Source organism: Bombina bombina, chromosome 3, assembly GCF_027579735.1.
Source record: "Bombina bombina isolate aBomBom1 chromosome 3, aBomBom1.pri, whole genome shotgun sequence".
Taxonomy (NCBI): Eukaryota; Metazoa; Chordata; class Amphibia; order Anura; family Bombinatoridae; genus Bombina; species Bombina bombina.
Window position 1 is genome coordinate 1168702552 of NC_069501.1, and position 16181 is coordinate 1168718732.

The 16181-nt window shown below is 38.6% G+C and overlaps 1 protein-coding gene across 1 annotated transcript in view; it reads left to right on the forward strand.

Annotated features, from left to right (window-relative positions):
* Positions 1-16181, forward strand: part of TRPC6 (transient receptor potential cation channel subfamily C member 6) — a 599576-nt gene that overhangs the window by 468749 nt on the left and 114646 nt on the right. Inside the window, exons 8-9 of the mRNA XM_053708587.1 lie at positions 7372-7567; positions 9579-9782. Of these exons, the coding sequence (XP_053564562.1) occupies positions 7372-7567; positions 9579-9782 (400 nt within the window). The remainder of the gene's footprint in view (positions 1-7371; positions 7568-9578; positions 9783-16181) is intronic.

The following is a 16181-nucleotide window of genomic DNA, read 5'->3' on the forward strand; positions in this document are numbered from 1 at the left end:
CAAAGGTACTAGGGTCCCTTCTAGCGGTTCTAAGACCAAGGGGCATTGCAGTAGTACCTTACTTAGACGACATCCTGATTCAAGCGTCGTCCCTGTCAAAAGCAAAGGCTCATACGGACATCGTCCTAGCCTTTCTCAGATCTCACGGATGGAAGGTGAACAAAGAAAAAAGTTCTCTGTCCCCGTCAACAAGAGTTCCCTTTTTGGGAACAATAATAGATTCCTTAGAAATGAGGATTTTTCTGACAGAGGTCAGAAAATCAAAACTTCTAAGCTCTTGTCAAGTTCTTCATTCTGTTCCTCGTCCTTCCATACCGCAGTGCATGGAAGTAATAGGATTGATGGTTGCAACAATGGACATAGTTCCTTTTGCACGAATTCATCTAAGACCATTACAACTGTGCATGCTCAGACAGTGGAAGGGGGATTATACAGACTTGTCTCCGACGATTCAAGTAGATCAAAAGACCAGAGATTCACTCCGTTGGTGGCTGACCCTGGACAATCTGTCACAGGGAATGAGCTTCCGCAGACCAGAGTGGGTCATTGTCACGACCGACACCAGCCTAGTGGGCTGGGGCGCGGTCTGGGAATCCCTGAAAGCTCAGGGTCTATGGTCTCGGGAAGAGTCTCTTCTCCCGATAAACATTCTGGAACTGAGAGCGATATTCAATGCTCTCAGAGCTTGGCCTCAACTAGCAAAGGCCAAATTCATAAGGTTTCAGTCAGACAACATGACGACCGTTGCATATATCAATCATCAGGGGGGAACAAGGACTTCCCTGGCGATGAAAGAAGTGACCAAGATAATTCAATGGGCGGAGGATCACTCCTGCCACTTGTCTGCGATCCACATCCCAGGAGTGGAAAATTGGGAAGCGGATTTTCTGAGTCGTCAGACATTCCATCCGGGGGAGTGGGAACTCCATCCGGAAATCTTTGCCCAAATAACTCAATTATGGGGCATTCCAGACATGGATCTGATGGCGTCTCGTCAGAACTTCAAGGTTCCTTGCTACGGGTCCAGATCCAGGGATCCCAAGGCGACTCTAGTAGATGCACTAGTAGCACCTTGGACCTTCAACCTAGCTTATGTATTCCCACCGTTTCCTCTCATCCCCAGGCTGGTAGCCAGGATCAATCAGGAGAGGGCCTCGGTGATCTTGATAGCTCCTGCGTGGCCACGCAGGACTTGGTATGCAGACCTGGTGAATATGTCATCGGCTCCACCATGGAAGCTACCTTTGAGACAGGACCTTCTTGTTCAGGGTCCATTCGAACATCCAAATCTGGTTTCCCTCCAACTGACGGCTTGGAGATTGAACGCTTTATTTTATCAAAGCGTGGGTTTTCAGATTCTGTAATAGATATTCTGATTCAGGCTAGAAAGCCTGTAACTAGAAAAATCTACCATAAAATATGGAAAAGATATATCTGTTGGTGTGAATCTAAAGGATTCCCATGGAACAAGATAAAAATTCCTAAGATTCTATCCTTTCTACAAGAAGGTTTGGAGAAAGGATTATCTGCAAGTTCTCTGAAGGGACAGATCTCTGCTTTATCTGTTTTACTTCACAAAAGACTGGCAGCCGTGCCAGATGTTCAAGCATTTGTTCAGGCTCTGGTTAGGATCAAGCCTGTTTACAGACCTTTGACTCCTCCCTGGAGTCTAAATCTAGTTCTTTCAGTTCTTCAAGGGGTTCCGTTTGAACCCTTACATTCCGTAGATATTAAGTTACTATCTTGGAAAGTTTTGTTTTGGTTGCAATTTCTTCTGCTAGAAGAGTTTCAGAGTTATCTGCTCTGCAGTGTTCTCCGCCCTATCTGGTGTTCCATGCAGATAAGGTGGTTTTGCGTACTAAGCCTGGTTTTCTTCCGAAAGTTGTTTCCATCAAAAATATTAACCAGGAGATAGTTGTACCTTCTTTGTGTCCGAATCCAGTTTCAAAGAAGGAACGTTTGTTACACAATTTGGACGTAGTTCGTGCTCTAAAATTCTATTTAGAGGCTACTAAACATTTCAGACAAACATCTTCCTTGTTTGTTGTTTATTCTGGTAAAAGGAGAGGTCAAAAAGCGACTTCTACCTCTCTTTCCTTTTGGCTTAAAAGCATTATCCGATTGGCTTATGAGACTGCCGGACGGCAGCCTCCTGAAAGAATCACAGCTCACTCCACTAGGGCTGTGGCTTCCACCTGGGCCTTCAAGAACGAGGCTTCTGTTGACCAGATATGTAAGGCAGCGACTTGGTCTTCACTGCACACTTTTGCCAAATTTTACAAATTTGATACTTTTGCTTCTTCGGATGCTATTTTTGGGAGAAAGGTTTTGCAAGCCGTGGTGCCTTCCATTTAGGTGACCTGATTTGCTCCCTCCCTTCATCCGTGTCCTAAAGCTTTGGTATTGGTTCCCACAAGTAAGGATGACGCCGTGGACCGGACACACCAATGTTGGAGAAAACAGAATTTATGCTTACCTGATAAATTACTTTCTCCAACGGTGTGTCCGGTCCACGGCCCGCCCTGGTTTTTTTAATCAGGACTGATGAATTATTTTCTCTAACTACAGTCACCACGGTATCATATGGTTTCTCCTATATATATTTCCTCCTGTCCGTCGGTCGAATGACTGGGGTGGGCGGAGCCTAGGAGGGATCATGTGACCAGCTTTGCTGGGACTCTTTGCCATTTCCTGTTGGGGAAGAGAATATCCCACAAGTAAGGATGACGCCGTGGACCGTCCACACCGTTGGAGAAAGTAATTTATCAGGTAAGCATAAATTCTGTTTTTAGCCTGTCACGCCACGTCAGTACCGCACTTTTAAAATGGGACTCCAATAGCGCCGGTATTAAGAGTTTGCCTGGGAGGCCAAAAAGTGAGCGGTACACCCTATACTGACAAGATCCGTACCGCCATCTAAAGTCAGTAGTTATGAGTTTTACGTTACAAAGCTGCAGCTTACAACTCATAACTAAAGTTTTACAAAGTACACTAACACCCATAAACTACCTATTAACCCCTAAACCGAGGCCCTCCCGCATCGCAAACACTATAATAAATTTATTAACCCCTAATCTGCCGCTCTGGACATCGCCGCCACTATAATAAACCTATTACCCCTAAACCGCCGCCCCTCCCACATCGCAAACACTATTTAAATATTAATAACCCCTAATCTGCCGTCCGCAGATATAATAATATACTTAAATAAATTATTAACCTCTAAACCGAAAGCCCCCACAGCAAAATATACTAAAATAAACAATTAACCCCTAAACCTAACGTCCCCCTAACTTTATATTAAAATTACAATTTCCCTATCTTAAATTAAATTAAAACTTACCTGTCAAATTAAATTAATTAATTTTAAACTAACAATTAAACTAAGATAATTATTAAACTACAATTAAACTAACTACCAATTAAATTAAACTAAACTACACATTAAAAAAACACTACTAAGTAACACTACTCTAAAAATTACAAAAAGTATCTAATTACAAAAAAATAACTAAATTACTATTTACTAACTACTAGTTAAAATAAATACAAAATTACCTGTGAAATAAAACCTAACCTGTCTTACACTAAAACCTAAAATTACAAAAAAAAATAAACACTAAAATTACTAAAAATAAAAATAACTCAATTACATAAAAAGCAAACACTAAATTACAAAAAATAAGAAACAAATTATCAAAAATAAAAAAGAATTACACCTAATCTAATAGCCCTATCAAAATAAAAAAGCCCCCCCCCAAAATAAAAAAAACCTAGCCTACCATAAACTTCCAATGGCCCTTAAAAGGGCCTTTTGTGGGGCATTGCCCCAAAGAAATCAACTCTTTTAATAACAATGCAGCCCTGCTCCGGACAATAACAGGTTAAGACTTAGGATAAGTAGTACTATCGGTGCTGAGGTCTATATAAGCAAATATATCAAAAATATATAAGAAGCAAAAGAAAATCCCATAACAGCACTTTTCGTCTAATTAAACCTTATTTAATACACATATAGTCAAATGTGCTGTATACGTGTAGTCAGGCTATACAAATATGCGTAATACATATAACCGTGATTACCAGAAAAATAAACAAAATTATAAACTAAGTATGGAAGAGAGAAGGAGAACTCAAGGGAACAAAAAACAAGGCATATACATCAAACAAACATGCCAAGAGATACAAATATACTCATCGAATAGTGTCTACATGCGTGGTAGCTCAGTTCCGTGAACTAAGAAATATATATTGTATCATCACACAGTAGGTGGCTACAGTCCTGTTAAATAAACTGCAGTTTCTTGATAGAAGAAATCTTCGTCCCACGCTGTTAGCACAGATAAAGTCTGTAAATATCTTCAGCTTAAATCTTGCTATGCGCCAATGCGTAAGCCACTTGTGTGTATGATCCTGGAAGGAGTGCGCTTTTTCTCATACGCGGTCGGTAACCCAGTTGCCACTGTATATTCAAACCATGGAGAAATCGAGTATTTAACCTGATGCCTGCTCCTTCTACACTTACACACTTGTGGTTGGCTAATGAAAAGGCTCAAGGTATGCTGAATAAGAGTAATCAGCTGTAGATTGTGTTGATGTCCTCAAAAGTTTTCCTCTTTAACTCAATAGAGAGTAAGTAAAGCTGACGTACATTTCACCAAAAGTTTGGCTTCATCCGGGCACATCTATTTGGAGTCCATCATTTCCTTTTTTAAGGCTAATTGATGTGCAGCTGCCTCCGGAAACTGTTGCCAGTGAATATAAGTTCCCACTTAATTAAAGAGACACATAGTAACAATTTGTGTCATTAATATCATTGATTGGAACAGCCAATAGGATTTTAGCAGCTCTAATCCTATTGGCTGATTGAAATCTTTCAGCCAATAGGAATGCAAGGGATGCCATCTTGCATTTAAGTTCCAGTGTACGGCGGAGACCGTATGAAGAGGATGCACCGCGCCGGATGTCTTCAGGATGGACCCGCTCCGCGCTGAATGGATGAAGATAGAAGATGCCATCTGGATGAAGTCTTCTTGCCATCTGGATGAGGATTTTGCCGGCTGGATGAAGATCAAAGAGGCCATCTGGATGAAGACTTCTTTCCGTATGGATGATGACTTCGCCTGCTGGATGGATCCTTCAAGCGGGACTTCAAGAACTGCAAGTGGATCATCGGGGGTTAGTGTTAGATTTTTTAAAGGTTTTTTGGGTGGGTTATATTTTTAGTTTAGGGTCTGGGCATGTAAAAGAGCTAAATGTCCTTTTAAGGACAATGTCCATACAAATGCCCTTTTCAGGGCAATGGGGATCTTAGGTTTTTTAGATAGTTATTTGATTTGGGGGGGGTTGGTTGTGGGGTTGGTGGGTTTTACTGTTGGGGGGGGTTGTATTTTTTTACAGGTAAAAGAGCTGATTTCTTTGGGGCAATGCCCCACAACAGGCCTTTTTAAGGGCCATTGGTAGTTTATTGTAGGTTAGGGTTTTTTTTATTTTGGGGGGCTTTTTTATTTTGATAGGGCTATTAGATTAGGTGTAATTCTTTTTTGATAATTTGTTTCTTATTTTTTGTAATTTAGTGTTTGTTTTTATGTAATTTAGTTATTTTTATTTTTAGTAATTTTAGTGTTTATTTTTTGTTGTTGTAATTTTAGGTTTTAGTGTAAGACAGGTTGTTAATAAACTTTCCCAAAAGGTTTATAAGACTAAATACATATACAATATAAGGTGGCAATATTTACAATTGTCCAGCTGAACATTTTTACAGACAATCAGATACATTTAGGAAGTTTCACTTAAATGTGTATTTCCATCAGCCTAGCCGCAAACCGCAATTCTTTTCAAAGTGCTTATTAAAATATGATAAGAAAATCTATAAGAGAGGAATTTCACTAAGGTCTCGAAGGATTTTTTAAGGCCTTGAAAACATTAACTAAAATTAACAGAGGGCTTACTCTACCCGAGATTTCTATAAACATAAGAAAGAGACATTCACTCGTATAGCAGCATTGTATCGTATCATATGGTAATTGAAGGATTCTTGTTTTTCCAATAGAGGAACCAATGCTTATTTATGTGATTTAATTTAACTTTTTTAATATGTATCAATATCCATAGTGACAATATTTTGACACCGGTGTCTTTTAGGATTTTTAATTTTTTATATAATATTGTATATCATAGTCCGCAAATGATAATATATATTATCTAAAACTCATAAACTACTAGTTATTTAGCCACAGTCTACTGTATATTTCTTAAGTAATTCACTTAATAAGGCCACTAGGTTAAGTACTATAGTGAATTAATACTAGAATATGTATATACAGTATATATATGTATATATATATATATATATATAATATATATATATATATATATATATATATATATATATATATATATATATATATATATACATATTTGTGCAAAAATCCATTGGATATATATTTAAATATCTCTTTAAGAATAAATAGAAAATATTCTGCTATCTGCAAAACATTGGATTATGAAATATCCAATATTATCTTCTTATGTTACTCTTTTAAATAACCGTGATTGTGTTTGTGAGACTTGTGGGTATTTCGGCTTTTTTCAACTTTTTCGGCTCCTTTAAACTCTAGGGGGAATGCGATTTTGCGTTTGTGGCTTCACAAAGTCTATTTTTTTACTGCGACTTTGCGAACACAAGAGCGCTAACGTTTTACTTTCCACTCATAATACAAGCGCAAATTTCAGAATAAAAAAATAATTCTAGTGGTTTTAATGCTCAAACGCAAGCACAAACTACTACTCCGCTCATAATCTAGCCCTGTGTGAGCCAATGACAAGAGGTATATATGTGCAGCTTCCAATCAGCAGCTAGCTGATACCAACAGAATTAAGCAAATTAGTTAATAAAATAATTATAAAGAGTTTAATTTTTTTTTTAAACTGCCTGCTCTGTCTGAATCATAAACGTTTAATTTTGGCCTTAATGTTCTTTTAGTTCTCAAGACGTGCTTGCTCCTGAGCCTACCTACATGTTTTTCATCAAAGAATACCAAGATAATATAATACATTTTATCAAAGAAATCAGTTGGAAAATTGTTGTTTTTGGTTTCATAACCCTTTAAGCGAAATGTTGGACTCTGGGGTTCAGGATCCAGGAATCATTTTAATGTTTAGATCTTTTTTGTGGACTTTGGAAAATGTATGCTAATTTCCTTTAAGCAACATAAATGTTAATGGACTTTGTGATATAAATTAATAACCCATGAGTTTAATATTTCTTCCAGCATTCTAAACTGATTTCGTATACATTAATACTATTTTACTTTTATACAGAATGTCGATCATTTTGAAAACTTAATCTAGACCTTGCATTTTTTATAGAGTTGAAGAAAGTTTTAAAACCCTATTCTGGGCGATATTTGGACTCTCGGAAGTGAAATCGGTTGTCATTAATTATGGACACAAGTTTATTGAGAATATTGGTTATGTCCTTTATGGAGTATACAATGTTACGATGGTGATTGTTTTATTGAACATGCTCATTGCAATGATTAACAACTCCTTTCAAGAGATTGAGGTAAGCACACATCATATAACATATCAATAAATATAACCTTGGCACATAAATCTAGAGTATAGGTTAATTGTAAAGTATAGGTTAATTGTACAGTATAGGCTAATTATATATTATATAACATTTAGACAATAATATCTATGTTAACTGATCAGTATTTTAATTAAAGGGACACTGAACCCAATTTTTTTCTTTCATGATTCACATAGAGCATGCAATTTTAAGCAGCTTTCTAATTTACTCCTATTATCAATTTTTCTTCGTTCTCTTGCTATCTTTTTTTGAAAAAGAAAGAATCTAAGCGATTTTTTTTGGTTCAGTACCCTGGACAGCAATCCACCAAACGCAAGAACAACCCAGATTGTTCACCAAAAATGGGCATTTTGGACATTCTTGCTTTTCAAACAAAGATGCCAAGAGAATGAAGACAATGTGATAATAGGAGTAAATGAGAAAGATGCTTAAAATTGTATGCTCGATCTGAATAACGAAAGAAAAAATTTGGGTTCAGTGTCCCTTTAATGCATTATTTGATTAGGAAATAATTTTTGTTATTGTGAATAATAACATGACATTTCAACAACTTTCACAAATATGTTAGGAATCAATGGAAAAAAAAACATTTGACAACAAAAAAGTTATGAAATTGTTTATTCATTATTATGATAAACCCACCTATTCTGCAGTGTCATGACAATAGATACAATGATTGCATGATAACACAACATTTACAGAAAATTACTACAGATTCTAAAGGGCAAACCTGAAGCTGTTACTAGGCTACTGTTACTACCTGTGCTGTACATCATCCACTTGCAAGATGTTCTACAGGACAGATGGACTTGTGAGCTTACATTACATTAACTACTTTATAGCAAAGTGTTGAGACAAAAGTGAGGCAGCACCCCTGAGATCAGACCTCTGATTCATTTTAAAAATATCCCCCATTTGCCCCAAAATTAAGTGTAATGTTGTTTTTAAAAATAAAAAAGAGTAGCATTTTTATTTTTTAAAATAATAACTGCATGAAGCAGATTTTACGGCTTAAAGTAAACGGGTCTGGGGTGTTAGAAAAAAAAAAACACCACTGAAAAGTGCTTTTACATAGCGGTCTATGGGGAACTGTGTATTCCTATAAATATATACAGTATATACACATATTATCACATAAATATATATACATATACACTTTGCTGCCCATCGCTGTTCGACTTACCCCCTTCGCTGCACTAGGTTCTCAGCCGTGTCTCTCAAGGCATGAAAAAGAGGCTCCCATTGGAGCTTATGGAAGCATGCTCTCGGGAGTGCAAAGGTTTCCAACAATGCAAACGCAAGGTCGTGTTCACATAGTGCTCAAATTGTAATACCAGAGCACATTTGCGTGCGCTGGTGTTACTGAGTGGAGCACAATTATTGCACTCGTGTAAGCAATATTTTGCGCTCCCCTTGTAATCTGGCTCAAAGTGAATTTGTTATACATTTGTTAATGTGAACACAACTGTAGTTTCTTAATATGATATGACACTATGGGGCATGTTTATCAAGCTCCGTACGGAGTCTAAAGACCATTGCTTCATAACATGTCCGACTACTCTGAAGCGGGGGGCAGTATTGCACCAGCAGTTCACAAGAATTGCTGGTGCAATGATAAATGCCGACAGCATATGCAGCGGACATGTGCGCTCGCACTATAATAAATTGACCCCCATGGGGCAAAAGTGTGCCAACTTACAAAAAAATCTACTCAAACGCAAAGCATTTTCTGCATACAATTACCTCCTAGCGCCCACTCTCCACAGAAACCAACACAAATATGCTAAAGCACCCAAAGAACTCAAAATAGCAATCCAGTGAACCCCCATATGTTCGTAGGTTCTAAGCCAAAATTCTCTTCTAGATATGCATATATTACATTAGTATAATATGTATATATTTAGTTTGAAAATACATTTTAAAATAGCTTTAAACAGATGCAAACATTTTATTTAACCACATTTTTTCTTGTCCTATTTAGGACGATGCTGATGTAGAATGGAAGTTTGCCAGGGCCAAATTATGGTTTTCCTACTTTGAAGAAGGAAGAACACTTCCAGTCCCATTCAATTTGATTCCAAGTCCTAAATCATTCATCTACATTGCACTTAAAATTAAAGCTTTTCTATATAAAATATTTTCATGCTACACTAAAGATTTACAGGAAGATTCAGAGATGAATAAGGTATTGAATGGATTATCTACAATCTGTGTATATATATATATATATATATATATATATATATATATATATATATATATATATATCATCTTAATAATTGTCTAGTCCTGCATTTAAATACTGCATTCATTTTACATATATATATTTTGTCTCATTTTTGAATATGTATTAATAGACCTCAGGGATGGGTATATATTGCACACATCCCATCATTCTCTAGTCCTAAACCTGGACAAATGTTGGGAGCAAGGATGTGGTTATGGATATGCTGGGGCTTTAATTAGAATTTATTTTTTCCAGGCTTGAATGTTGAAATAGAAGTTCCCTATACCTTAAGAGGGGGCCATGTTTACTTCTAGAAATGATTCTAGATTCTAGACTATTCTAGACGCCAAATAATGTGAAGTAATATGGCTTAGATTTAAGTTTTTGAGGTCTCTCATGCTAAATCATAAATCTAAACTCAGCAATTTTTACTGAAGCCATTCCAATCTATTAGAAGTGTCTGCTCAAAATTTGTTTTCCACACAATTTACATATTTAATAATTCTAGAACACCTATATTTCTGATTGGTTAAACTCACAACCCCTATAAAACAAGATTATGCAGGCTTTTGTAGACTTATACTAGAGCAAAGACTAAACATCTAGGGCCAGATTCTGAGTGGAACTTACACGTAAGCGAACAGTATTTTATTGCGGGTGTCTGTGTGTGTTGGGTTTTTCCGCTCATATTACAAGTTGAAAGTAAATGCAATCGCTTGAGCCCAATTGAAGTTAACGCTCATCGGGATAGCGCGTCTTCAGAGCTCTGGTTAAGTGTTAAGTTAAGTAAAACAAAAAAGTGTTACTAAACACATCAAAAATACATTATAAAGTAAAGTTACACTCATAATAATGCTATCTGATAAAAAATATATATATATATAAAAAAGTGCACAAAAAAGTTAAAAGGACTCAATGATTTGAGGCCTCTGGTGTTAGAAAAAAAAAAGCAGGCAAAGGTCTATTTCTGGTGACAAGAAGGGAGGAGGGAGGGTACGCACTATTATAAACAAGAAAAACGTTAACAACCGTCGACTTACATAGTACGCTGCGTTCGTTAAGGGGTTAGCATGGACATACATACATATATATGTCTAAAGATGGATGTGTATGTGTATATGTTTATATGTGTACATATGTATTTACAGACATATATACACATATAAACACACACACAAATATACATATATATATACACATATATAAGTGCATAGGAGCCCTTTGCAGTTAAGTAAATGAAAACATGTAAAAACATATTTATCCAATATTCATATTTAATAAAGCGATCGGGGTTACACATGAGTAGGTTGTTATTTTTTCCCTTTTCTCCAACATTGGTGTGTCCGGTCCACGGCGTCATCCTTACTTGTGGGATATTCTCTTCCCCAACAGGAAATGGCAAAGAGTCCCAGCAAAGCTGGTCACATGATCCCTCCTAGGCTCCGCCCACCCCAGTCATTCTCTTTGCCGTTGCACAGGCAACATCTCCACGGAGATGGTTAAGAGTTTTTTGGTTTTTAAATGTAGTTTTTATTCTTCTATCAAGTGTTTGTTATTTTAAAATAGTGCTGGTATGTACTATTTACTCTGAAACAGAAAAGGATGAAGATTTCTGTTTGTAAGAGGAAGATGATTTTAGCAGACAGTAACTAAAATCGGTTGCTGTTTCCACATAGGACTGTTGAGATGAAGTAACTTCAGTTGGGGGAAACAGTTAGCAGACTTTTCTGCTTAAGGTATGACTAGCCATATTTCTAACAAGGCTGTGTAATGCTGGAAGGCTGTCATTTCCCCTCATGGGGACCGGTAAGCCATTTTCTTAGTCAAAAACAAACAGAATAAAGGGCTTATTATGGGCTAAAAAACTGGTAGACATTTTTATGGGCTAAATCGATTGCTTTATTTGTGCATATTATTCAGATTTAGGCTAATAATTGGCATTTATAATCTTGGGGAACGTTTATAAAACGGCAGGCACTGTATTGGACACCTTTTTCAGTCAGGGGGCCTTTCTAGTCATAGACTGAGCCTCATTTTCGCGCCATTAATGCGCAGTTGTTTTTTGAGAGCAGGGCATGCAGATGCATGTGTGAGGATCTAAAAATCTCTGAAAAAGCTTTTAGAAGGCGTCATTTGGTATCGTATTCCCCTCAGGGCTTGGTTGGGTCTTAGCAAAGACTATATCTGGGACTGTATAGGGGTTAAATTGAAAAACGGCTCCGGTTCCGTTATTTTAAGGGTTAAAGCTCTGAAATTTGGTGTGCAATACTTTTAAGGCTTTAAGACACTGTGGTGAAATTTTTGAACAATTCCTTCATACTTTTTCACATATTCAGTAATAAAGTGTTTTCTGTTTGAAATTTAAAGTGACAGTAACGGTTTTATTTTAAAACGTTTTTGTGCTTTGTTGACACGTTTAAGCCTGTTTAACATGTCTGTACCTTCAGATAAGCTATGTTCTATATGTATGAAAGCCAATGTGTCTCCCCATTTAAATTTATGTGATAATTGTGCCATAGCGTCCAAACAAAGTAAGGACAGTACTGCCACAAATAATGATATTGCCCAAGATGATTCCTCAAATGAGGGGAGTAAACATGATAGTACATCATCTCCTACTGTGTCTACACCAGTTTTGCCCATGCAGGAGGCCCCTAGTACATCTAGTGCGCCAATACTTATTACCATGCAACAATTAACGGCTGTAATGGATAACTCCATAGCAAATCTTTTATCCAAAATGCCTACTTATCAGAGAAAGCGCGATTGCTCTGTTTTAAACACTGAAGAGCAAGAGGACGCTGATGATAATTGTTCTGTCATACCCTCACACCAATCTGAAGGGGCCATGAGGGAGGTTTTGTCTGAGGGAGAAATTTCAGATTCAGGAAAAATTTCTCATCAAGCTGAACCTGATGTTGTGACATTTAAATTTAAATTAGAACATCTCCGCGTACTGCTTAAGGAGGTGTTATCTACTCTGGATGATTGTGACAATTTGGTCATTCCAGAGAAATTATGCAAGATGGACAGGTTCCTAGAGGTTCCGGTGCCCCCCGACGCTTTTCCTATACCCAAGCGGGTGGTGGACATAGTAAATAAAGAGTGGGAAAAGCCCGGCATACCTTTTGTTCCTCCCCCTATATTTAAGAAATTATTTCCTATGGTCGACCCCAGAAAGGACTTATGGCAGACAGTCCCCAAGGTCGAGGGGGCAGTTTCTACTCTAAACAAACGCACTACTATTCCTATCGAAGATAGTTGTGCTTTCAAAGATCCTATGGATAAAAAATTGGAAGGTTTGCTTAAAAAGATTTTTGTACAGCAAGGCTACCTTCTACAACCAATTTCATGCATTGTTCCTGTCACTACGGCAGCGTGGTTCTGGTTCGAGGAACTAGAAAAGTCGCTCAGTAGAGAAACTCCGTATGAGGAGGTTATGGACAGAGTTCACGCACTTAAATTGGCTAACTCTTTTATTTTAGATGCCGCTTTGCAATTAGCAAAATTAGCGGCGAAAAATTCAGGGTTTGCTATCGTGGCGCGCAGAGCGCTTTGGCTAAAGTCTTGGTCAGCGGATGTGTCATCCAAGACAAAATTGCTTAACATTCCTTTCAAAGGTAAAACTTTATTTGGACCTGATTTGAAAGAGATTATTTCAGACATCACTGGGGGAAAGGGCCACGCCCTTCCACAGGATAGGTCTTTTAAGGCTAAAAATAAACCTAATTTTCGTCCCTTTCGCAGAAATGGACCAGCCTCTAATTCTGAATCCTCTAAGCAAGAGGGTAATGCCTCACAACCCAAACCAGCCTGGAAACCAATGCAAGGCTGGAACAAGGGTAAGCAGGCCAAGAAGCCTGCCACTGCTAACAAAACAGCATGAAGGAGTAGCCCCCGATCCGGGACCGGATCTGGTGGGGGGCAGACTTTCTCTCTTTGCTCAGGCTTGGGCAAGAGATGTTCAGGATCCTTGGGCGCTAGAAATAGTTTCTCAAGGTTATCTCCTGGAATTCAAGGAACTACCCCCAAGGGGAAGGTTCCACAAGTCTCACTTATCCTCAAACCAAATAAAGAGACAGGCATTCTTACATTGTGTAGAAGACCTGTTAAAGATGGGAGTGATACACCCAGTTCCAATAAAGGAACAAGGAATGGGATTTTATTCCAATCTGTTCGTTGTTCCCAAAAAAGAGGGAACGTTCAGACCAATTTTGGATTTGAAGATCCTAAACAAATTTCTCAGGGTACCATCGTTCAAAATGGAAACCATTCAAACGATTCTACCCACCATCCAGGAAAGTCAATTTATAACTACCGTGGATCTAAAGGATGCGTACCTACATATCCCTATCCACAAGGAACATCATCAGTTCCTAAGGTTCGCTTTTCTGGACAAACATTACCAGTTTGTGGCTCTTCCATTCGGATTAGCCACTGCTCCAAGGATTTTCACAAAGGTGCTAGGGTCCCTTCTAGCGGTTCTAAGACCAAGGGGCATTGCAGTAGTACCTTACTTGGACGACATTCTAATACAAGCGTCGTCCCTGTCAAAGGCAAAGGCTCATACGGACATCGTTCTAGCCTTTCTCACATCTCACGGATGGAAGGTGAACAAAGAAAAGAGTTCTCTGTCCCCGTCAACAAGAGTTCCCTTCTTGGGAACAATAATAGATTCCTTAGAAATGAGGATTTTTCTGACAGAGGTCAGAAAATCAAAACTTCTAAGCTCTTGTCAAGTGCTTCATTCTGTTCCTCGTCCTTCCATAGCGCAGTGCATGGAAGTAATAGGATTGATGGTTGCAACAATGGACATAGTTCCCTTTGCACGAATTCATCTAAGACCATTACAACTGTGCATGCTCAAACAGTGGAATGGGGATTATACAGACTTGTCTCCAATGATTCAAGTAGATCAAAAGACCAGAGATTCACTCCGTTGGTGGCTGACCCTGGACCATCTGTCTCAGGGAATGAGCTTCCGCAGGCCAGAGTGGGTCATTGTCACGACCGACGCCAGTTTAGTGGGCTGGGGTGCGGTCTGGGAATCCCTGAAAGCTCAGGGTCTATGGTCTCGGGAGGAGTCTCTTCTCCCGATAAACATTCTGGAACTGAGAGCAATATTCAATGCTCTCAGAGCTTGGCCTCAACTAGCAAAGGCCAAATTCATAAGGTTCCAATCAGACAACATGACGACTGTTGCTTATATCAATCATCAAGGGGGAACAAAGAGTTCCCTGGCGATGAAAGAAGTGACCAAAATAATTCAATGGGCGGAGGATCACTCCTGCCACTTGTCTGCGATCCACATCCCAGGAGTGGAAAATTGGGAAGCGGATTTTCTGAGTCGTCAGACATTTCATCCGGGGGAGTGGGAACTCCATCCGGAAATCTTTGCCCAAATAACTCAATTATGGGGCATTCCAGACATGGATCTGATGGCGTTTCGTCAGAACTTCAAGGTTCCTTGCTACGGGTCCAGATCCAGGGATCCCAAGGCGACTCTAGTAGATGCACTAGTAGCACCTTGGACTTTCAACCTAGCTTACGTATTCCCACCGTTTCCTCTCATTCCCAGGCTGATAGCCAGGATCAATCAGGAGAGGGCCTCAGTGATCTTGATAGCTCCTGCGTGGTCACGCAGGACTTGGTATGCAGACCTGGTGAATATGTCATCGGCTCCACCATGGAAGCTACCTTTGAGACAGGACCTTCTTGTTCAAGGTCCATTCGAACACCCAAATCTGGTCTCCCTCCAACTGACGGCTTGGAGATTGAACGCTTGATTCTATCAAAGCGTGGGTTTTCAGATTCGGTGATAGATACTCTGGTTCAGGCCAGAAAACCTGTAACTAGAAAAATTTACCATAAAATATGGAAAAAATATATCTGTTGGTGTGAATCCAAAGGATTCCCATGGAATAAGATAAAAATTCCTAAGATTCTCTCCTTTCTTCAAGAAGGTTTGGAGAAAGGATTATCTGCAAGTTCTCTAAAGGGACAGATCTCTGCTTTATCGGTCTTACTACACAAAAGACTGGCAGCTGTGCCAGATGTTCAAGCTTTTGTTCAGGCTCTGGTTAGGATCAAGCCTGTTTACAGACCTTTGACTCCTCCCTGGAGTCTAAATCTAGTTCTTTCAGTTCTTCAAGGGGTTCCGTTTGAACCCTTACATTCCATAGATATTAAGTTACTATCTTGGAAAGTTTTGTTTTTGGTTGCAATTTCTTCTGCTAGAAGAGTTTCAGAGTTATCTGCTCTGCAGTGTTCTCCTCCTTATCTGGTGTTCCATGCAGATAAGGTGGTTTTGCGTACTAAGCCTGGTTTTCTTCCTAAAGTTGTTTCTAACAAAAATAT